This window comes from Panulirus ornatus, chromosome 73, assembly GCF_036320965.1.
Source record: "Panulirus ornatus isolate Po-2019 chromosome 73, ASM3632096v1, whole genome shotgun sequence".
In the NCBI taxonomy this organism is placed as follows: domain Eukaryota; kingdom Metazoa; phylum Arthropoda; class Malacostraca; order Decapoda; family Palinuridae; genus Panulirus; species Panulirus ornatus.
In genome coordinates, this window is record NC_092296.1 from 10,319,137 (window position 1) to 10,343,826 (window position 24,690).

General features: G+C 52.0%; 1 protein-coding gene across 1 annotated transcript in view; it reads left to right on the forward strand.

The window, feature by feature from the left end:
* The window catches only part of LOC139748277 (uncharacterized), a 111,162-nt gene that overhangs the window by 41,499 nt on the left and 44,973 nt on the right, over positions 1-24,690 (forward strand). The window contains 3 exon segments of the mRNA XM_071661249.1: positions 3,239-3,301; positions 3,303-3,326; positions 3,328-3,384. Coding sequence (XP_071517350.1) covers positions 3,239-3,301; positions 3,303-3,326; positions 3,328-3,384 — 144 coding nt within the window.

A 24,690-nucleotide genomic window follows, 5' to 3' on the forward strand; every position in this document is an offset into this window, starting at 1 on the left:
ATAATAGCCAGTGGTTGACTGTACTGAAAATGGGATCATTATAATAGCCAGTGGTTGACTGTACTGAAAATGGGATCATTATAATAGCCAGTGGTTGACTGTACTGAAAATGGGATCATTATAATAGCCAGTGGTTGACTGTACTGAAAATGGGATCAGTATAATAGCCAGTGGTGACTGTACTGAAATGGATAAACTGAAAATGGGATCATTATAATAGCCAGTGGTTGACTGTACTGAAAATGGGATCATTATAATAGCCAGTGGTTGACTGTACTGAAAATGGGATCATTATAATAGCCAGTGGTAGACTGTACTGAAAATGGGATCATTATAATAGCCAGTGATAAACTGTACTGAAAATGGGATCATTATAATAGCCAGTGGTAGACTGTACTGAAAATGGGATCATTATAATAGCCAGTGATAAACTGTACTGAAAATGGGATCATTATAATAGCCAGTGGTTGACTGTACTGAAAATGGGATCATTATAATAGCCAGTGATAAACTGTACTGAAAATGGGATCATTATAATAGCCAGTGGTTGACTGTACTGAAAATGGGATCATTATAATAGCCAGTGGTTGACTATACTGAAAATGGGACCATTATAATAGCCAGTGGTAGACTGTACTCATTAACATAATTAATTACTGTGGCATGTCGAGATGATGTAGATGACCAGCCATTTGTTGATTGATCTTATTTATCATATTTGATATATTTGTTTTCATGTCTCGTTAGTCAGTGTGTCATTTGAAGTGTATGTTTATATATCCTGTAGAACTTGCTAGTGTTCCCTGTGTTCTGTTCTTGTGTGTTCTCGTGTTCACCTGTTTAGTGTTCCCCGTGTTCACCTTTTTAGTGTTTCCCGTGTTCATCTGTTTAAGTGTTCCTTGTGTTCACCTGTTTAGTGTTTCCCGTGTTCACGTGTTTAGTGTTTCCCGTGTTCTTCTGTTTAGTGTTTCCCGTGTTCACCTGTTTAGTGTTTCCCCGTGTTCACCTGTTTAGTGTTCCCCATGTTCACCTGTTTAGTGTTTCCCGTGTTCACCTGTTTAGTGTTCCCCATGTTCACGTATTTAGTGTGACCCGTGTTCACCTGTTTAGTGTTTCCCGTGTTCACGTGTTTAGTGTATCCCGTAAACACCTGTTTGATGTTCCTTGTGTTCATGCGTTTGGCCCTCTTTCCACTGAAAGCTTAATGTTCCCACCCCCTTTAAGCTTGAGTGTTACCCCAGGCTAAGCTTAGGTCCACCTACCCTGATCTCCACTCGTCCCTTCCACCACTCCCTTTAAGCTTGAGTGTAACCCCTGACTAAGCTTAAGTCCTTCCCCCGTCCTGCACTCGTCTCATCCCTTCTCCCACCTCCTAAAAGCTTGAGTGTAACCCCTGACTAAGCTTAAGTCCACCTACCCCCTTCCCCACCCCCTTTTAAGCTTTAGCGTTACCCCCTGACCAAGTTTAAACCCTCCCGTGCCCCCTGCCCCCACTCAGCTTGAGTCGTGTCCCCCGTACTCAGCCTTAGTCGTGTCCCCGTACTAAGCTTGAGTCGTGTCCCCGTACTGAGCTTGAGTCGTGTCCCCGTACTAAGCTTGAGTCGTGTCCCCGTACTAAGCTTGAGTCGTGTCCCCGTACTCAGCTTGAGTCGTGTCCCCGTACTCAGCTTGAGTCGTGTCCCCGTACTAAGCTTGAGTCGTGTCCCCCGTACTAAGCTTGAGTCGTGTCCCCCGTACTAAGCTTGAGTCGTGTCCCCGTACTAAGCTTGAGTCGTGTCCCCGTACTAAGCTTGAGTCGTGTCCCCGTACTAAGCTTGAGTCGTGTCCCCGTACTAAGCTTGAGTCGTGTCCCCGTACTAAGCTTGAGTCGTGTCCCCGTAGTAAGCTTGAGCCGTGTCCCCCGTACTAAGCTTGAGTCGTGTCCCCGTACTCAGCTTGAGTCGTGTCCCCGTACTAAGCTTGAGTCGTGTCCCCGTACTAAGCTTGAGTCGTGTCCCCGTAGTAAGCTTGAGTCGTGTCCCCGTAGTAAGCTTGAGTCGTGTCCCCGTACTCAGCTTGAGTCGTGTCCCCGTAGTAAGCTTGAGTCGTGTCCCCGTACTCAGCTTGAGTCGTGTCCCCCGTACTAAGCTTGAGTCGTGTCCCCCGTACTAAGCTTGAGTCGTGTCCCCCGTACTAAGCTTGAGTCGTGTCCCCGTACTCAGCTTGAGTCGTGTCCCCGTACTCAGCTTGAGTCGTGTCCCCGTACTAAGCTTGAGTCGTGTCCCCGTACTAAGCTTGAGTCGTGTCCCCCGTACTAAGCTTGAGTCGTGTCCCCGTACTAAGCTTGAGTCGTGTCCCCGTACTAAGCTTGAGTCGTGTCCCCGTACTCAGCTTGAGTCGTGTCCCCGTACTAAGCTTGAGTCGTGTCCCCCGTACTAAGCTTGAGTCGTGTCCCCGTACTAAGCTTGAGTCGTGTCCCCGTACTCAGCTTGAGTCGTGTCCCCGTACTCAGCTTGAGTCGTGTCCCCGTAGTAAGCTTGAGTCGTGTCCCCGTAGTAAGCTTGAGTCGTGTCCCCGTACTCAGCTTGAGTCGTGTCCCCGTACTAAGCTTGAGTCGTGTCCCCGTACTCAGCTTGAGTCGTGTCCCCGTACTCAGCTTGAGTCGTGTCCCCGTACTAAGCTTGAGTCGTGTCCCCGTACTCAGCTTGAGTCGTGTCCCCGTAGTAAGCTTGAGTCGTGTCCCCGTAGTAAGCTTGAGTCGTGTCCCCGTAGTAAGCTTGAGTCGTGTCCCCCGTACTAAGCTTGAGTCGTGTCCCCGTAGTAAGCTTGAGTCGTGTCCCCATACTAAGCTTGAGTCGTGTCCCCGTAGTAAGCTTGAGTCGTGTCCCCCATACTAAGCTTGAGTCGTGTCCCCGTAGTAAGCTTGAGTCGTGTCCCCGTACTAAGCTTGAGTCGTGTCCCCGTAGTAAGCTTGAGTCGTGTCCCCCATACTAAGCTTGAGTCGTGTCCCCGTAGTAAGCTTGAGTCGTGTCCCCGTAGTAAGCTTGAGTCGTGTCCCCGTACTAAGCTTGAGTCGTGTCCCCGTAGTAAGCTTGAGTCGTGTCCCCCATACTAAGCTTGAGTCGTGTCCCCGTAGTAAGCTTGAGTCGTGTCCCCATACTAAGCTTGAGTCGTGTCCCCGTAGTAAGCTTGAGTCGTGTCCCCATACTAAGCTTGAGTCGTGTCCCCGTAGTAAGCTTGAGTCGTGTCCCCGGTACAGAAGCTGAAGGCGCTGGTGGAGCAGCACGGGGAGAAGTGGGAGGTCATCGCTGGCTGCTTTCCTCGACAGAAACGACGTCCAGTGTCAAGCAGCGGTGGCATAAGGTCGTCAACCCGGAGCTCGTCAAGGGTCCTTGGACCAAAGAGGTGAGTGTCTGTACCACTTTCTTGACGCCAGACACACACACACACACACACACCGTAGGCATTGAAGTGTTGGTACGTTATATATATATATATATATATATATATATATATATATATATGGTGCCCCCCCCCCCCCCCCCGAAACACCCTTGGTATGCGATTCTTGCGATATCCAGGCTGCGCTGCACGCAGGAGCAGAGTAACGAGGGTCTCTTTCGAGCGAGGACCTCGTCGCTCTGTGTGTGTGTTCAGTATTGTCTTGCCGTCATGTGCATACAACATATCTCCCCGTGCCCCCGTTCGTGGCCCCCAGGACCTCTCTTGACTGCCTGCCCCACGCCCTTCGTCCCTCCCCGGGGCCTCGTAGGATCTCTCCACGGCTCGTGCACACTGCTCCCCACCCTCCCTCACTCCTGTGTCATTTGAGGACTTGGCCCGAGGTGTGAGGCTCGTGCACACTGCTCCCCTCCCTCCCTCACTCCTGTGTCATTTGAGGACTTGGCCCGAGGTGTGAGGCTCGTGCACACTGCTCCCCTCCCTCCCTCACTCCTGTGCCATTTGAGGACTTGGCCCGAGGTGTGAGGCTCGTGCACACTGCTCCCCTCCCTCCCTCACTCCTGTGTCATTTGAGGACTTGGCCCGAGGTGTGAGGCTCGTGCACACTGCTCCCCTCCCTCCCTCACTCCTGTGCCATTTGAGGACTTGGCCCGAGGTGTGAGGCTCGTGCACACTGCTCCCCTCCCTCCCTCACTCCTGTGTCATTTGAGGACTTGGCCCGAGGTGTGAGGCTCGTGCACACTGCTCCCCTCCCTCCCTCACTCCTGTGCCATTTGAGGACTTGGCCCGAGGTGTGAGGCTCGTGCACACTGCTCCCCTCCCTCCCTCACTCCTGTGTCATTTGAGGACTTGGCCCGAGGTGTGAGGGAAGTCTGACCCAGGGGAAGTGTTGGGCACAGCGGTACTGGCTCTTGTGGGCCTCGGCCAGGGCGTCTGGGGTGATGATGGTGAGAATAGTGATGGATATCAGTTGATGGTGACACTAATGATAGTGACAGCTGTCATGGTTGTCAGTTGATGGTGACAGTAATGGTATTGATAGTGACAGTTGTGATGATTGTCAGTTGATGGTAATGATATTGATAGTGACAGCTGTCATGACTGTAAGTTGATGGGTGACACTGATTAGATTGATAGTGACAACACTGATGACTTGAGTGGCTGTGTGATGGTGAAGAGCAGTGTGTACACTGTTTACGTGGCTGGTCGCACCATCGTACACATCTGAATTTTGCGTACATGTGCATGGATGCCTTGGCCTTGATCACTTGTTACCGTGTACACACACTGTTATGTACACCACCTCACATGGATACGTATAGATGTAACAGTACATTGTACACCACCTCACATGAATACGTATAGATATAACAGTACATTGTACACCACCTCACATGGATGCGTATAGATGTAACAGTACATTGTACACCACCTCACATGGATACGTATAGATATAACAGTACATTGTACACCACCTCACATGGATACGTATAGATGTAACAGTACATTGTACACCACCTCACATGGATACGTATAGATGTAACAGTACATTGTACACCACCTCACATGGATACGTATAGATGTAACAGTACATTGTACACCACCTCACATGGATACGTATAGATATAACAGTACATTGTACACCACCTCACATGGATACGTATAGATATAACAGTACATTGTACACCACCTCACATGGATACGTATAGATGTAACAGTACATTGTACACCACCTCACATGGATGCGTATAGATGTAACAGTACATTGTACACCACCTCACATGGATACGTATAGATATAACAGTACATTGTACACCACCTCACATGCATACGTATAGATGTAACAGTACATTGTACACCGCCTCACATGGATACGTATAGATGTAACAGTACATTGTACACCACCTCACATGGATACGTATAGATGTAACAGTACATTGTACACCACCTCACATGGATACGTATAGATGTAACAGTACATTGTACACCACCTCACATGGATACGTATAGATATAACAGTACATTGTACACCACCTCACATGGATACGTATAGATATAACAGTACATTGTACACCACCTCACATGGATGCGTATAGATGTAACAGTACATTGTACACCACCTCACATGGATACGTATAGATATAACAGTACATTGTACACCACCTCACATGCATACGTATAGATGTAACAGTACATTGTACACCGCCTCACATGGATACGTATAGATGTAACAGTACATTGTACATCATGCGGGTCCTTATAGTAGTGGGTTTGGTAAAAGCCGTTGATCGACTGTGCAAACAGTACACTTGACATGATTATGTACACTGCGTACATGTACATTTAGTCGCTGTACTTCTCTGAAAGGTCGTACGGTCGATGTGATTCTGACGTGTATCAACGCGCGTATACGCACGCGCGCCGTAACACCACCAGTTTATTCTGGTGTTTCCTCGCAAGGTTAACGTATGTGAAATGCGACACTTGACCCAGGGGAACGGTGAGGTGGGGTGTGGCGTTGCAGAGGGGGGAGGAGGAGGCCGGAGGGGGGGAACCGTTGGTCGAGGTGGGTTTGCACACTTCCCCCCTCTCCCCACCACCACAACTGGCGACCCATCGAGGGGATTGTAGGGCCTGGGGCCACGGCTGGGGGGTCGGAAGGCCTCAGGGAGGTTGGGGGGGATGGTTGGGGAGGGGGGTGTAAAAGGCTTGTGGGGGGGAGGGGGAGGGGTGGAAGCCGTGGGTGATTTAGGAGAGATCAAAGGGCCAGTAGGAAAGGATCCACCTCGAGAGATGTTCCTGGCGTGTCCCTCTCTCTCTCTCTCTCTCTCTCTCTCTCTCTCTCTCTCTCTCTCTCTCTCTCTCTCTCTCTCTCTCTCTCTCTCTCTCGCCCCGGCCCCTGAGGGATGGACGGGTCTGGAAGTCGCGGGAGAGAGAGAGAGAGAGAGAGACCATAAAGTACGGTCGACTTTGTTCCTTCCGCCTGGCCACATCTTGAGCTGGCAATCCCATAAACCTAACATTACCATAAACCATTGCATGGGCCACGTCCCCGGGGCCTCCACACGGCCGCCGGTGGCTGCCGGCCGACATCGTCGTAGGGCGTGTGAGGGAGGGAGGACCACAGGGTATTTACGCCATGTAGATCAGATATTCCCAGACCGTGGACGTAGGTCTGGTGCCCTTGTTAGGGATCGTGTAAGTAGGATTCCCACTTTCCCAACAGAGTTCCCCTTCCCATGATGGGATGTCCACGTCCCCTGTAGGATTTCCTCGCTTCTGGTATGATTTTCTGCCCTTGGTATATCCTACACGAAGCTCCCTCTGCCTTCGGCAGGATCCTTCATCTTACACGAAGCTGCCTTTGCCTGTGGCATGATTTGCCCCCCCCTCTGGCAGGATGGTCATGCCCTTGTCCCAGCTCTCTCCCAGGCGGGAGGGCGAGGCATGCCTGGTGGGTACCCTCTGCCCCGGGCATATGTGATCAAAGAATGGGACTTTTTCCCCCACGTCTTTTTTGGTGGGAGATGTGAGGCTTTTCTTCGTGGCCGGGGCGGGCGGTACATGGGCCGTGTGGCTGACGGGAAGAATAATCCGGAGATGGGAAGGAAGGTGGCGCCGGGGGAGGGAATTTGGGAGGGATGGAGAGTGTGAAGGAAGGAAGGAGAGAGAGGAGGAGGAGGGAGTGAAGGAAGGAGAGAGAGGTAAAGGAAGGAGAGGGAGGAGGAGGGAATGAAGCAGAGAGAGGAGGAGGGAGTGAAGGAAGGAGAGGGAGGAGGAGGAAGTGAAGGAAGGAGAGGGAGGAGGAGGGAGTGAAGGAAGGCGAGTATCGGGATGGTCTCCATCGTCCGTACATACCACTGTGGCTCACTGGGAGTTTACCCTGGACACCACCAGGAGGGTTTACTGTCGCAGTGCTGTTTAGTGGTATACTACCATGGCTACCGTAATGGTGGTTTACTGTGATAGTTTTATTGTTGGATTGCACTATAATACATTCATTATATTGTTTTTGATGTTACGGACGTTGGCATGAGAGGTATTTCATTGTATACACTGGCACTAGTTTACTCTAGGTTTACGGGCAGAGTACTGGTGGGGGATAAGGGGGTTTTGGTTTACTTCATTAAAGGAGGGGTTTACAGGTTCGAGTCCCCATCCTTGACACGTAGACTAGATTAATACGTCTGATAAGGTACGGTGGTGTGGTCTGGTGGTGAGTGGGGGCGTGGGGCTTCGTGGATTAAAATTCTTGGATTTGGATTAAACACATTTGGAGATTATTAAAAAAAAATTAACAGATCAAGATCATTAAGTGAAGTGTTGTTAATTAGTCATTAAGGCGGAGGTGGCGTACGTGTCTTCCACTTCCATGACGCCAGCAGTACCGGGAAAAAAACCATCCCGGTACTGGTGGTAGCAGCCGCCATGCCCCACCTCCCGATACACTTTGCTGACACGTCCCGTACCTTCGTCAGGAGTTAGTGTACTCGTCGTGGTGTGAGGCGCCAGGCAGCAGGAGGTGACTGTGATATGTGCCAGTCACCCGCAGCATGTCTGTCATGCAGCCCACGCTCCTCTCGTGAGCGGTGGCGCAAGAGGATGACGGGTCACGAAGGTGTGTGGTGTGGTGGTGGGTTGAGGAAGGTTTTTTGTCTTGGCGGTGTGGGGGGGCACCAGGCTCTCTGGCCATTGGAGCACCAGCAGCAGCAAGCAGAACCTCGTCTCCTCCACCCACGTCTTCCTCGTGGACTTTCGCGTCAACAGCACCACGTCTGTTGAGGGTAACGTGAGGACACCAGGTCTTCCTGACGTGAGGACATCAGGTCTTCCTGACGTGAGGACATCAGGTCTACCAGACGTGAGGATATCAGGTCTTCCTGACGTAAGGACACCAAGTCTACCTGACGTGAGGACATCAGGTCTTCCTGACGTGAAGACATCAGGTCTTCCTGACGTGAAGACATCAGGTCTTCCTGACGTGAAGACATCAGGTCTACCTGACGTGAAGACATCAGGTCTTCCTGACGTGAAGACATCAGGTCTTCCTGACGTGAAGACATCAGGTCTTCCTGACGTGAAGACATCAGGTCTTCCTGACGTGAAGACATCAGGTCTTCCTGACGTGAAGACATCAGGTCTACCTGACGTGAAGACATCGGGTCTTCCTGACGTGAAGACATCAGGTCTTCCTGACGTGAAGACATCAGGTCTACCTGACGTGAAGACATCGGGTCTTCCTGACGTAAGGACATCAGGTCTACTTGATGTATTCTGTGATCCTGATGACCTGTCTACCAGGTCACACGTTTACTGCACTGTGCCGGGTAACCACCGTGGAGGGAGGAGGGGTGTTACACCTCCCTGGTACACCCAGTCATCCTGTCTCATCAGTATCTTCCCCTCCTCACGTCTCCCCTCCTCGCCCGGCGCTCCTCCCCCACAATGATGTTTACGAGTAAATTGTACTGACGTGAGAATTTCCGGTGTTGAAGTGTGTGTGTGTGTGTGTGTGTGCGTATCTTCCATACCTATGTATGTATGTATGTGTTTGTCTACATGTCTTGTACATACATCATCATGTTCACCATTAGTGTATACGAGAGGCGTACATGTGTTATATAGATGTACACGAATGTCAGGTATGTATATATGGCCAGTTTAGTTGAGCGTGATTGAGCAGTGGTGTGGCTTTTGGGTTGTAAATGTTTTACGTGGGTGGTGGTACATGACTACAGCGTCCGCAGAAAGCCTCCTCCCCCCCTCCTTTTTTTTCCAGAGGCGATCCACTGCTAAGGTGTAATGTGGGGACAAGCATATGATGCTCTCTGGGTGAAACCATCGTGCTTCTGGTCGCTGAGACTATTTGTTTTTAACGGTGTGCTCACCGTCAACCCGCCTCAGTGTACCTCAAGCTATCTTGAGGGAAATGATATTCTTGATTCCTCCAGTCTGCCACTTCTTCTTTTTTGAAGGGTTTCGCTTCTGGGGGCTGTTGTCTGTATTCCTTCCACCTGTGCTTCAAGGTGAGTGGCTCTTACCTTTCTAAGGTGGAGAGAGCCCGAATTCCTGCTTGGAAGTAAGAATATGTGGGTATGCTCAGAACGCGCGATCAGGAGGCTGCTTACTACCAACACCACATCAGTGTCTCGCCTCATCCAGGAGATCAAGACCCTCCGTACCACAACACAGGGACCCAGAATACCCAAGAGACCTCACCAGCTCCATGCCCAGACGTGTGCAGGCGGTGATCAAGGCTAGAGGACAAAGTGATAACATGTAACGTAACCATTGAAAATGTATAGGGAGGCGGACATGGGTTCTTTTTGCGGACCCTGTACATGGGCAATACCGGAAATACATGGTAGAGTTGTACATTGGTGGTCAACACGCACCTGGGCTGTGGAAGTGTACATGGGTAGTACATGAAAACTTTAGTACGTTCTCGTATTGGCAAGCCATGTACGTACAGACGCTATACACATAGATAGAGTGTGCCTAGTACGTACACTGTATGTACCAAATGGTAGATGTGTACATAGGCTGTACAGTATATGTCAGCAAGGGTTGTATGATGTACACTAGATGTGTACAGTGTACATTGGCCCGGGATTCATGTACTGGGGACCAGCGCCACCATTTGGTCGGTCGAGACGTGTGTTGCCATTGTGAATGTCGACGTTAGCATCGTGTGTAGGACTCTTGTTTATGCAGCCGTTGGGTTGTTACGTCAGCACGTGTGGGTTTCCCTACTCTCGTCACGTGCAGGCCTCTGCCACGGGAAAATTACCCCCCCCCCTCACGTGCAGGCAATTATCGCATGTTGGCCACCGTTACATGTGCAGGTCACGTGCAAGTTACCTCTCCCACGTGGCTTCCAGCATAGTGTGCAGCCTGCTCACACGGGGAGGCAGCACTAACGTGCAGGCCAGCAGCGTAGGGAGGCAGGCCGCCAGCACAGGGAAGCAGTATTCACGTGCAGGCTGGCAGCACAGATCGACAGCCCTCACGTGCAGGCCGCTGGCACAGATAGGCAGCCCTCACGTGCAGGCCGGCAACACAGGGAAGTAGCCCTCACGTGCAGGCCGGCAACACAGGGAGGCAGCCCTCACGTGCAGGCCGCTGGCACAGATAGGCAGCCCTCACGTGCAGGCCGGCAACACAGGGAGGCAGCCCTCACGTGCAGGCCGGCAACACAGGGAGGCAGCCCTCACGTGCAGGCCGGCAACACAGGGAGGCAGCCCTCACGTGCAGGCCGGCAACACAGGGAGGCAGCCCTCACGTGCAGGCCGGCAACACAGGGAGGCAGCCCTCACGTACAGGCCGGCAACACAGGGAGGCAGCCCTCACGTGCAGGCCGGCAACACAGGGAGGCAGCCCTCACGTGCAGGCCGGCAACACAGGGAGGCAGCCCTCACGTGCAGGCCGGCAACACAGGGAAGTAGCCCTCACGTGCAGGCCGGCAACACAGGGAGGCAGCCCTCACGTGCACTGGAGGGCAGCTGGCGCGGGTAATTGGTTCCAGCGAGGGGTACAGCCGCCAGCAGCCCAGCCCACTGGTTAATTGGCAAATTGTTGTCGTGTTGGGGCGGGAGGGCGGGCGGGGGATGAGACGCGAGGGGAGGGAGGGTTTGTTGATGAAGTTCTCGTGGGAAAGAATGTGAAGTTTTCCCGGAAATTATATTTACGGTGATGATAATAATACATCTATCCCTGCTAACAATGATGATAATGATAATAATACATCTACTACTACTAACAATAATAATAATGATAATGATGACTATACCTTTACTACTACTAACAATAATAATGATAAATGATAATTATTATGATAACGAGGTATGATAATGGTGGTATGTAATATTGATTGCTAATGTAGAGTCAGTGCATCTTCCTAAGACCTGAGTCTGACATTGATGGGACGTGTATAGAACACATCTTGGGGTAACTTTCACTGGTAATCCTCGTCCAGTCATTTAGCTTCGTGGACATGACCATATCCCAGCATGTGTGTGTGTGTGTGTGTGTGTGTGTGTGTGAGTGGATGAAATGTCCTCTCACCGTCAGTCCAATGATGAAGAGCACGTCTGGACTGTGTACATTACGATAACCAGAGAAGAGACGACACACCTTTTCTCCATTGGCCTGTGACACGGGGTGGGGTTTATCTAACCCCCAGTTTCCTATTCTTTTCCCCACCTCTCTGTCTATTCCAGATAGATGGATCGTACAGGATAGAATAGTGAATAGGAGTGTGAACTCGGGTATAAGCGGCGTCCACTCCGGGGTCGTAAAGTGGGGTCAGGGAGTCGGACTGTGTGTGGCTAGCCTGGGGAGCTTGTCTCTCCTCCCCAGCCTTGAACCTGCCTCCCCATCTCCCGGGGATGTGGGAGTCGGGTCGGGCTCCTCCCCCAGTGTGATACAATGACCCGGAAGTCTGGTTTGTATTAATGCTAGCACCTCCCACCTTCCTTATGACCCCCCCCCCCCTCTCTCTCTCTCTCTCTCTCTCTCTCTCTCTCTCTCTCTCTCTCTCTCTCTCTCTCCCTCTCCTGTTCCCCCATCTGTCCCCATAATGACCCCCTACGGCGACTTGGAAGGGGTATGAGGGGTGGGGTAGGTTGTGAGAGGAAGGGGTGTCCAAGGGGAGGTTAGTGCAGGTCGTGTGTGTGTGTGTCTGTATGCGTGCGTGTGTGTAATTACCTGTATGTAATTTCTTGTCAGCCCTTTTCATGGGGAGGGGAGCTTTTTGCTCGTGGGACATGAACACTGTCACGTTGATTAGATATCTGTATGCTGTCTGCATATTAACCAGAGGTCCTTATTGCTATTATTTCATACATCAACTTGCACTGTGAAAGAATTCTCTCTCTCTCTCTCTCTCTCTCTCTCTCTCTCTCTCTCTCTCTCTCTCTCTCTCTCTCTCTCTCTCTCTCTCTCTCTCTCTCTCTCTGTCTCTATGTAGATCTATGTACGTCTGTGTGTAACATATATATATATATATATTTATATATATATATATATATATATATATATATTCTTAATTTCATGTTATGTCCTCTGGTTTCTCAACCCTAACATCTCTCAAAGAACGGTTCGCTGTGTACGTCATTCGCAGTTGTTTTAACAATGAAAAATCGTAAAAGATTGTGATCAGGTCACTCCTGACTCCTCTCTCTTGCACGGTGGGCAGCCATAAGGCTTCGAGCCTTTTCCCCTGTAAGTCTGCTCCTTTGGTTTCATACCCATGTGTGTTGGCGCGCCTCCAGACCCGCTCTGCGTGTGTGTGTGTGTGTGTGTGTGTGTGGCTGTGTGTGTGTGGCTGTGTGTGTGTGTGTGTGTGTGTGTGTGTGTGGCTGTGTGTGTGTGTGTGTGTGTGGCTGTGTGTGTGTGTGTGTGTGTGTGTGTGTGTGTGTGTGTGTGTGTGGCTGCGTGTGTGTGTGGGGGGGGGGGCTGTGTGTGTGTGTCTGTATGTGTGTGTGTGTGTGTGTGTGTGTGTGTGTGTGTGTGTTAGCTCTTCCTTCTTCTGTAGGTGTGGTGACTCGACTTGTGAATCAGATTCTAATTTCGGCTGTGCGTGAGATCTGTTCGCGCGCGCGCGCGTTTTTTTTTTTTTTTGTGTGTGTGTGTGTGTGTAAGAGAGGGAGAGAGAGAGAGAGAGAGAGAGAGAGAGAGAGAGAGAGAGAGAGAGAGAGAGAGAGATTTCGTCATTGAAGAATCTATCATATTTTTTTCCCCTGTTTCCTTTGGCTTTCCTTCCTTTACCTTTATATTAAGGAACCCCACTTTATTTTGAGGACCCCCTTTATTTTGAGGACCCCCCTTTATTTTGAGGACCCCCCTTTATTTTGAGGACCCCCTCCCCCCCTTTTTTTCTTTTTTTAAGCCCTTTGTCTGATCCTTGAAGAGTTAGGTTATCTCACATTTTCTTTTTTTTTCCTTTTCATTTGGCTGAACATTTTCTTCCTTTTTGGAGCTTTGGTATATTTTTTGTCCTGAGATCCAAGTGGATCTAGTCTCTCTCTCTCTCTCTCTCTCTCTCTCTCTCTCTCTCTCTCTCTCTCTCTCTCTCTCTCTCTCTCTCTCTCTCTCTCTCATATCGTACTTTAACACCCAACACAGCTAGCTTCATCATAGCTTACCACCACTGGGGCCCAACACACACAGCTTAACACAGTCTCTCTCTCTCTCTCTCTCTCTCTCTCTCTCTCTCTCTCTCTCTCTCTCTCTCTCTCTCTCTCTCTCTCTGCTGTGCATCTCATTCTCTGCTGAGTGTTGAAGTCTCCACGTCCTGGTGCAATTAGACATTATTGTTTTTCTCTTATTTTCTTTATAAGCTTTCCCCGTATCTCGTTTTCTGTTGTAGAGAGAGAGGGAGGAAGGGAGAGCCTGTGTTAAGCTTTGATAAAGCTAGCTATGTTGGGCCCAAATGGGGAAAGCTTTGACGAAGCTTAAGCTGCGGTGAGCTTAAATGTCTTTCTGGCTGTGTTAAACTATGATGAAGGCAGCTGTGTTGGACCCGAATGACCCGTAGCTGTGTTAAACTGTGTGTGTGAGAGAGAGAGAGAGAGAGAGAGAGAGAGAGAGAGAGAGAGAGAGAGCGCATGCTGGAGCGCCCCCGTGGTCGGGAGGGGCCCTGGGAACCCACGGTAACCCACCGTGACGTAACCCCGGGGGCCCCTCCACCGCTCGCCCCTCACCCCACCATTTCCACCCTTGTGTCCCCGTGGCCCAGGGGCGAAAACCGCTTGCCCAGCAGAGGGCCACTTGGGGCTCCTGTGTCTCCCTTACATCAGATGGGGCAGAGACCATCTTCGTCCTTGTGTCCCCGTGGCCCAGGGGCGACAACCGCTCGCCAGATGAGGACCACTTAGGGCCCCTGTGACCCCCCTCTCTTACATCAGGGGGTTTGAAATGGTGGAGTGAAATAAGGTCGGGTTCAAAGGAGAAAGGGCCTTCCCTCTCCCCCCTCCTGCACTTCTTTCCTCTCCCCTCCCTACGAGGGAGAGAGAGAGAGAGAGGAGGGAAAAAAATAGAAAGGAGAGAAAGAAAATGAGTTCGGGAGAGGTGGTATATGCCTCGCCTGGTGGTCGTCTGGTCTTCATCCTCCTCCTCCTCCTCCTCCTCCTCCTCCTCCTCCTTTCGTGCGTTGCGCAGACCCACACACGTAGAGAGAGAGAGAGAGAGAGAGAGAGAGAGAGAGAGAGAGAGAGAGGATCGCACGTCCCGGTAAAGGAGAGGGAACGCTTGGTCGAAGGTAACGAGAAAGCGATAGTGGAAACCGAAGGTTCGAGTCCCTCCGGAAACCGCGTCCGGCTTAGATTCTCGGGGTCGGGTTACGTTGGAGCGGGGACGGCGACGGAGGAAGAGGAGGAGGAGGTGGCGTGGAGCGGGGACGGCGACGGAGGAGGAGGAGGAGGTGGCGTGGAGCGGGGACGGCGACGGAGGAGGAGGAGGAGGTGGCGTGGAGCGGGGACGGCGACGGAGGAGGAGGAGGAGGTGGCGTGGAGCGGGGACGGCGACGGAGGAGGAGGAGGAGGTGGCGGGGACGGCGACGGAGGAGGAGGAGGAGGAGGTGGCGTGGAGCGGGGACGGCGACGGAGGAGGAGGAGGAGGAGGTGGCGTGGAGCGGGGACGGCGACGGAGGAGGTGGGAGGTTCCTGCCTGTGTCGTCGTGGGAGAGTCCTGAGCAGCACCTGATTTACGGCGTGGGGGAGATAACCAGCTGTGACAACAGTGGTTGGGTTAATGAATACCTGAGCAATGTATACATGGGGAGTCATGAGGTGACACGTGAGTATACATGAATACCTGAGGAATGTATACATGGGGAATCATGAGGTGACACGTGAGTATACATGAATACCTGAGGAATGTATACATGGGGAATCATGAGGTGACACGTGAGTATACATGAATGTTGAGGGTTCATCCTCGGGAGCTCGCTGGGTAAAGGCAGGGCAAGGGAGGGGTAAGTTGTGTCTTGCACGGAAAGGCTTCCTGTTGTCTCATTCATTTCAAGAATATTGTCTTGAACTGGTTTACCGTCCGTGATCAGTCTTGAACTGGTTTACCGTCCATGATCAGTCTTGAACTGGTTTACCGTCCATGATCAGTCTTGAACTGGTTTACCGTCCATGATCAGTCTTGAACTGGTTTACCGTCCATGATCAGTCTTGAACTGGTTTACCGTCCGTGATCACACTTGAACTGGTTTACCGTCCATGATCAGTCTTGAACTGGTTTACCGTCCATGATCAGTCTTGAACTGGTTTACCGTCCGTGATCACACTTGAACTGGTTTACCGTCCATGATCAGTCTTGAACTGGTTTACCGTCCATGATCAGTCTTGAACTGGTTTACCGTCCGTGATCACACTTGAACTGGTTTACCGTCCATGATCAGTCTTGAACTGGTTTACCGTCCATGATCAGTCTTGAACTGGTTTACCGTCCATGATCAGTCTTGAACTGGTTTACCGTCCGTGATCAGTCTTGAACTGGTTTACCGTCCATGATCAGTCTTGAACTGGTTTACCGTCCGTGATCAGTCTTGAACTGGTTTACTGTCCGTGATCAGTCTTGAACTGGTTTACCGTCCATGATCAGTCTTGAACTGGTTTACTGTCCGTGATCAGTCTTCTTCATCCGTCCTGTCTGTACGTCATTCCGTAGTTCGTATCTCTCTCCGTCGTATTTGAGTGCGGGGGGATGGTGGTGGTGTAGTATATTCTTGCCCCTCGCTCGTATGGGGCGACTTCGGTCTTAATGTAGGGTGCAGGAAGGAGGGGTGGGTCGTGGCGCCACTTTCCCATGGCCCGTGTTGGTGTCTTAGGAATGTCGTGAGAACACTGATGCCGGGTTACGACAGCTCTTCTTGGTTCCCTGACGAGGGACTCGAACCCTTGGTTGGTGTGTGTGTGTGTGTGTGTGTGTAAACGGGGGAGGAGGAGGAGGGATTGAAGGAGGTCACCTTTGTCATGAGTTAGGGAGGGGAGGGAGGGGGTATGGAGGGGCAGTGTTGTATTATGGACCAGATGAATAGTGAGGCTCCCTACCTGTTGGTGGGATAGTGAGGCTCTCTACCTGTTGGTGGGATAGTGAGGCTCTCTACCTGTTGGTGGGATGGTGAGGCTCTCTACCTGTTGGTGGGATAGTGAGGCTCTCTACCTGTTGGTGGGATGGTGAGGCTCTCTACCTGTTGGTGGGATAGTGAGGCTCTCTACCTGTTGGTGGGATAGTGAGGCTCTCTACCTGTTGGTGGGATAGTGAGGCTCTCTACCTGTTGGTGGGATGGTGAGGCTCTCTACCTGTTGGTGGGATAGTGAGGCTCTCTACCTGTTGGTGGGATGGTGAGGCTCTCTACCTGTTGGTGGGATGGTGAGGCTCTCTACCTGTTGGTGGGATGGTGAGGCTCTCTACCTGTTGGTGGGATGGTGAGGCTCTCTACCTGTTGTGGGATAGTGAGGCTCTCTACCTGTTGGTTGGATGGTGAGGCTCTCTACCTGTTGGTGGGATGGTGAGGCTCTCTACCTGTTAGTGGGATGGTGAGGCTCTCTACCTGTTGGTGGGATGGTGAGGCTCTCTACCTGTTGGTGGGATGGTGAGGCTCTCTACCTGTTGGTGGGATGGTGAGGCTCTCTACCTGTTGGTGGGATGGTGAGGCTCTCTACCTGTTGGTAGGATAGTGAGGCTCTCTACCTGTTGGTATGATAGTGTGGCTTTCTACCTGTTGGTGAGATAGTGAGGCTCTCTACCTTTTGGTGGGATGGTGAGGCTCTCTACCTGTTGTGGGATAGTGAGGCTCTCTACCTGTTGGTGGGATGGTGAGGCTCTCTACCTGTTGTGGGATAGTGAGGCTCTCTACCTGTTGGTTGGATGGTGAGGCTCTCTACCTGTTGGTGGGATGGTGAGGCTCTCTACCTGTTGTGGGATAGTGAGGCTCTCTACCTGTTGGTTGGATGGTGAGGCTCTCTACCTGTTGGTGGGATGGTGAGGCTCTCTACCTGTTAGTGGGATAGTGAGGCTCTCTACCTGTTGGTGGGATAGTGAGGCTCTCTACCCGTTGGTGGGATGGTGAGGCTCTCTACCTGTTGGTGGGATAGTGAGGCTCTCTACCTGTTGGTGGGATGGTGAGGCTCTCTACCTGTTGGTGGGATAGTGAGGCTCTCTACCTTTTGGTGGGATGGTGAGGCTCTCTACCTGTTGGTGGGATAGTGAGGCTCTCTACCTTTTGGTGGGATGGTGAGGCTCTCTACCTGTTGTGGGATAGTGAGGCTCTCTACCTGTTGGTGGGATGGTGAGGCTCTCTACCTGTTGTGGGATAGTGAGGCTCTCTACCTGTTGGTTGGATGGTGAGGCTCTCTACCTGTTGGTGGGATGGTGAGGCTCTCTACCTGTTGTGGGATAGTGAGGCTCTCTACCTGTTGGTTGGATGGTGAGGCTCTCTACCTGTTGGTGGGATGGTGAGGCTCTCTACCTGTTAGTGGGATAGTGAGGCTCTCTACCTGTTGGTGGGATAGTGAGGCTCTCTACCTGTTGGTGGGATGGTGAGGCTCTCTACCTGTTGGTGGGATAGTGAGGCTCTCTACCTGTTGGTGGGATGGTGAGGCTCTCTACCTGTTAGTGGGATAGTGAGGCTCTCTACCTGTTGGTGGGATAGTGAGGCTCTCTACCTGTTGGTGGGATAGTGAGGCTCTCTACCTGTTGGTGGGATGGTGAGGCTCTCTACCTGTTGGTGGGATAGTGAGGCTCTCTACCTGTTGGTGGGATAGTGAGGCTCTCTACCTGTTGGTGGGATGGTGAGGCTCTCTACCTGTTGGTGGGATAGTGAGGCTCTCTACCTGTTGGTGGGATAGTGAGGCTCTCGACCTGTTGGTGGGATAGTGAGGCTCTCTACCTGTTGGTGGGATAGTGAGGTTCTCTACCTGTTGGTGGGATAGAGACTCTACCGGTTGGTAGATAGAGACTCTACCTGTTGATGGACAGTCGGGCTCTGTGGCAAGGGCGAGGGTTGGTGGGGTTGAATGCTTTGGGATAGGATTATAGGGTCAGGCCTACGCGAGTTATAGGGTCAGTCCCACGCGAGTTATAGGGTCAGGCCCACGCGAGTTATAGGGTCAGGCCCACGCGAGTTATAGGGTCAGTCCCACGCGAGTTATAGGGTCGGCCGTGTTGAAGCTGAGCAGCTTCGTGGTCCGGCCGGAACCCGTGGTTGAGGGCGGTGAGGGGGAGCTGGTGATGGTGGAGGGAGATGGGTGTCAAGGTAGGGTCAACACAGGTGCGACTTGTGTTATAATGTTCCGGAGTGTGTATACTCGCACCTCATTCGTAAAAGCTCTAAACACTTCGTTGTATGAATTATGTACGGCTGACGTAATAGCTCTTAACACTTCGTTGTATGAATTATGTACGGCTGACGTAATAGCTCTTAACACTTCGTTGTATGAATCATGTACTGGTGACGTAATAGCTGTTAACACTTCGTTGTATGAGGTGTGTGTGTGTGTCAATACACGTTGCAAGGTGCACTAAAGCTTTGCGCATGTTGAGTTTAAATCTTAGGGATGACGAGGGAGGTGTAAGGGAGTGAGAGTTGGTGAGTGCAGGGAGAGAGGCAGAGAGCTGTGAGAGAGAGAGAGGGATGTTTGAAGACGACAGACGTGTATGTATGTACTGGTGCGTAGTGTGGCGCCTGGCTTCCTTGCTGTGCCGCTGTGTCTGGCCTGTGTGCTGTGCCGCTGTGTCTGGCCTCTGTGCTGTGCCGCTGTCTGGCCTCTGTGCTGTGCCGCTGTGTCTGGCCTCTGTGCTGTGCCGCTGTGTCTGGCCTCTGTGCTGTGCCGCTGTGTCTTGCCTCTGTGCTGTGCCGCTGTGTCTGGCCTTTGTGCTGTGCCGCTGTGTCTGGCCTCTGTGCTGTGCCGCTGTCTGGCCTCTGTGCTGTGCCGCTGTGTCTGGCCTCTGTGCTGTGCCGCTGTGTCTGGCCTCTGTGCTGTGCCGCTGTGTCTGGCCTGTGTGCTGTGCCGCTGTGTCTGGCCTGTGTGCTGTGCCGCTGTCTGGCCTGTGTGCTGTGCCGCTGTGTCTGGTCTGTGTGCTGTGCCGCTGTGTCTGGCCTGTGTGCTGTGCCGCTGTCTGGCCTGTGTGCTGTGCCGCTGTGTCTGGCCTGTGTGCTGTGCCGCTGTCTGGCCTGTGTGCTGTGCCGCTGTGTCTGGTCTCTGTGCTGTGCCGCTGTGTCTGTCCTGTGGCTTGTGCTGCTGTTTGGTGTTTACCCCGTACGACTTTGGCGTGTGGCCCATACCGCAGTGTGTGGCTTGCGTCATGTCGGGCGGTGGTGACGTAGCGGGTGCTACTGGGCCAGGAAGGCCCGGTACGACGCTGTGTACCGCGTTACTGTACCGTCTCGAGCCGTCGTCGCTGTTCCTTTGGGTGCGAGGCAGAGGGAGGTGGGAGGGGTTGTTAGAGGGAAACCCCCCTTCCCTCCCTCCCGGTCCGTGGAGTGCGTGGGAAAGACGTGAGGCCGAGCCGTGTGGGTCGGGAGGGACTCCCGTCAGGGCGCCGCTCCCCCCCCACGGACCGGACAGCGCCGTCGTCGTAACTCCCGACACACGTAGAGGCGTCGTCGTAACCCCGGTGTCGTGGTAGTAGAGGGGAGAAGGGGTAGGGTAGGGGTGGAAGGCTCGGGTTACGCAGTGTGTCGTGATACATGAGCAGGGACAAGCGGGAGGGTGGGGAAAGAGGAGGAGGAGGTTGATAGGATTTATTGCAGGTCTGCGTTGGAGGGGGATGGTGGGGTTGGAGAGTTGGGGGGATAGTTCGACATTTGGGGCTAGGGTTAGGGGAACAGTAGGACTCCCCCTAGGTAGATGTGCAGTGGGGAGGACTGCGAGGGATTGGAGTGGGGGAGGGGATGGATTCGTAGGTTGGATGGAGAGAGGAAGAAAGAGGATAGGATTCATTGTAGGTCGACTTCGGCGGGGGTAAGTGGGATTTGTCGCAGGTCGACTTGGGTAAGACACGGAGGAAGGTTAGGAAGGATTGATCGCAGGTGGATGAGGGGGAAGGGATTAGTGTATGTAGGAAATCTCCCAGGTCGACATAAGAATGGAGGGAGGTAGGTGTGACGGGGCTAGGGGGGGAGGAGGGCGAGTGAGGTAAGGTATGTGACAGATGGACGGGTATGGAGGAAGGGGGAGGTTACGGGTCACGGAGAGGGGGGAAAGAGAAGGGTGTGGGGGTTAAGGGGGAAGGTAAAGAGGTAGGATTAACCCTGCCTTAGATCAGGGTCGGGACCTTATGGTAGGTAACCCTGACCCATGGCTCGGCGGTGGGGAGGGAGGTGGAGGGGTAAGGTAGATAACTTGCCCATATGATGATTGACAGGATGAGTGAAGGGGTGGGGGAGGGAAGGGGGGGTGGGGGTTCAGACGTACCTGTGCGGTACAATACGTTCGTCTAGCGGTGTGTCAGCCAGCTGAGGACGGACCGCTGTTCGTTATATCTACGATCGTCAGTGCCAACAACACCCAGGACTGGCCATTACGTGTATGTGTGACGTACACCGGCATCTGGTATACGTACACGGACGAGCCATGTGCGCCTTTACGTGGCCATATATTACCAGCTGTGTGGGGAAGTGTGTACGGACGACCCCGCCCGTCATAATATTTACTTTTCCCTCCATTTGGAGGCTGGTGTGGCATGTTGCCCCGCTGGACAAGTGTAGGGTGTGGGGTTGGGGTCCAGCGGAGGGCTGTGACGGACCACGGGGGACGCAACGCCCCAGTGATTGTGGTCCATTGTGTTGGAGAGGCTAGTAGGTAGAGAGATGGCGCCTGTCTTTATTTGGTAGAAATAAGATATGTTTGTACATCAAGTTAATCCGGGTTATAGAAGTTGAAGTCAGTCTGTTCTCCCACGGCAAACTCCGACCTACAGCGCATCAGCAACTGACCTTATCCTTGGTCACATCCTCCTCCACACACGCTGGACTGAGGACTGTGGAGAGATACATTACTGGTTCATACCAGAGGTTACTTGCTGGTGTTACTGTGTCAGCCGGAAGGTCCTCCCAGGGGGGCGCAGGACGAGGTGGGGGGAGAATAAAGGCCTTAACACAATAGTGGGGCCATTAACCAACAACACCGTCTACTCACCATTAACCAACAACACTTATCAAGTCATTGAATCACGTCATTGTCGTGTCATTGAACGTCTACAATATGGGTAAGCTCATGGGGGGGGGGGGGACACTTCAGATGATGGGGAGGAAGAGGATCAGGGGGTCAGAACGTGTTGGGTGGGGGAGTTGGGGACGTGTTGGGTGGGGGAGTTGGGGACGTGTTGGGTGGAGGAGTTGTGGACGTATTGGGTTGGGGAGTTGGGGACGTGTTGGGTGGGGGAGTTGGGGACGTGTTGGGTGGGGGAGTTGGGGACGTGTTGGGGATAGGCGGTGGTGTGACATAGAGTGTGGCAGGGATGATGGGGGTTTATGGATAGACGGGACAGGTTTTTACATTTGAGACAAAAGTGTGCTGGGGTCTGGAAGATATGGGTCATGGGTGCAGCGGTGATGAAAGGTGGGGGAGGTGGGTGGTGGTGGTGGTGGCTGTTGGCGGAGGCTGGAGGGTGGGGGTCAGATGGTGGGGGTACAGGGTAATAAAGAAGAAGGAGTGGTTGGGGCGGAGAGGAGAGAGAGGGTCACTTTTGAGAGTGAAGGAAGGGGGGGTTGTGGGGGTTGTCGTGGTGTTTATGTTGTGAGGATTGTGCAAGTGGGTGATGGGTGGCCCTCCTCTCCCCATCCCGGGCGGCGGGCGGCGCCCCCCGCCACCCACCACCACACCACCACAGCTAGCCAGAACAACTGTTATAACCAGTCCCGTACCACAGCCACCCACCGGGAGGATCATAACCAGTCCCCTCACCACCACCACAGCTACAGGGAACACTTGTAACCCTTCCTCTCCTCACCACAGCTTCTGTGAGCACCATAATCAGTCACCACCACAGCTACCGGTTGCGCCACAGCCAGTTGTGTATGACCACCACTCGTGTACCATAAAAAAATTTACTATCCCATTTTTAACAAGTTTCTTACTTCATCTCATGTTACGTCCTTTGGTTCTTCTTTCCCTACATATCTCGAAGAATTGCCCACTATCTTCGACATCAGTGTATATCAAATGTGGGCGTATTTCTGGCTCCTGGCCTTTCCCTGTAACTCAGTTCTCTTAATTCTTTGTCTGTTGCCTTCCACTGAACCTTCTCTATGAGCTCTTTGTGTATGTTAAGATGCGGAGATCAAACTTGAGGAGCGTATTCCAGTTTCGGCCTCACGTGGGATGTGAGCAGCTTGCAGAACACTTCCTTATCCCTGTTCCTGAACTGAAATGCAGTACGAATATCGGGTAGCGGCGAGCTGGGCTGTGTGAGTAGTCTTCAAGTGTAGTTCGTGAGGGAGGTTGAGTGTTGGGTGGGTGTGGGTGCTGGTCCAGCCGGTCCCCAGGAGTGGCCGCTCCTTATCTGCCGGCCTAACCGGCTCCCTCAATGGACGTAGGTTCGTAAGGGGAGGAAGACGTGGCCAACAATCCTCCTCGGGTTAGATTTTTGTCGGTGGCGCAGTTACGGCGGGACTTGGCATTATATGATAGTGGGCAGGTCAGAAGGTTGTGATGGTGGGGAGGGAGGGACTGTGTCTTACCTCCCTCACCCCTCATCTCCCTCTCTCTCTCTCTCTCTCTCTCTCTCTCTCTCTCTCTCTCAGATATAGGGGCCATCTTAACGTGGTTGCCTTTGATATATCCACAGCCTTTGGCATGGGTGGGGGGCCTCATCTCATCTCCGAACTCCCCTCTTGTGGCTTCCGACCCCTCACTTTGTTCTCTCTTATCTACTACCTTCCTCTCTGGCCGGTCTGTCTCGTGGTTGTTGATGGATCAGCTTTTCCCTTCACCTTCCCTTCCCTTTCTCCATCGGCAGCGGTGTCCCTCAAGGTTAGGTCTCGTCCCCTTCACTTTTTCTCCTTTTTTTTTTTGGTCAATTATTTCCTTTCTTTCACAAGTAACCAGATGCACTCATCCGCTGAGGACTCACCACTGCATATGACCATATTCCTGAATTCTCTCTCTCTCTCTCTCTCTCTCTCTCTCTCTCTCTCTCTCTCTCTCTCTCTCTCTCTCTCTCTCTCTCTCGATCTGCATCTCCGCCTCGACACAACTTCCTCAAACAGACGAAATCAGAGTCAGTTTAATGCTCGTAAGACTCCCATATTCTGCCCAGCTCTCGATCGGAAATCCCTCACGAGTTTCCTCTTTCCTTCGACGATTCTGTAATTCCACCTCTTGACTCGGTGGATACACTTGGTATTACTGTAACATCCATTTGGAAACCCCATATTATGAAGGTAACTGAATCTGCTTCTTTAAGAAACTGGGAATCCTGGTTAGATGTCGTAAATATCATTTCTTCTGAACAGTTTCTCCGTTTATATCGAGGCTGCTCTCACATCTGGGGTGGCTCTAGCTCTGTATCCTTCCTGGACAGGGTTGAATCGAAAGCGTTCCGCCTTATAAACTGTCCCAGGCCAACACCCAAACTTGACCCCCTTGCCCACCGCCGCAGTGTTGGGTTCACTTTCCCTCTTCTATACGTATTTGGGTTATGCGCCCGAGAGCTGGCTGCTTGTGTGCCCCCCACCACCACCAGCTAGACCACGCAATACTCGGCAAGCTGCTGCTGCGTCACATGATTACAGTGTGGCCGTTGGCAATATAAGGTGGGCCGTTTTGATAACTGTTTTTATCTTTTTCCCTTACACCTCGAAGCTTTGGAACTCTGTACCTTCTCGTATCTTTCCCAGTAACTATCCCCCGGCACATTTTTAAATGACAAGTTTTTCACTTCCAAAATACTTTGATATTTTCTCTTCTTTCATCTTCCCTTTCATCAACCTTTCGGTGTTTCACTTAAGGGCCGATCTTGATGTGTGCTTTTATCCGTGACTGGAGCCTTCAGTTTAAGAAAGAAAATTGTGTTAGAGAAACATGGAAGATTTTTCTTTTGGCATAGATTCATTGCTTCGAAAGTTTTTTTTATGACATTATTATTTCTTGTCCCATTTTGTACTTGCCCCTTTTTTTCCATTTTTACTTCCTGTGTTTTATTAGTCTGTGTGAGTGTGCGAATCACACCGGGACTGTGATATATCCCATTATGGTGTAGAGGCTTTACGGTGCTGTGGTCAGGACTTCAGTA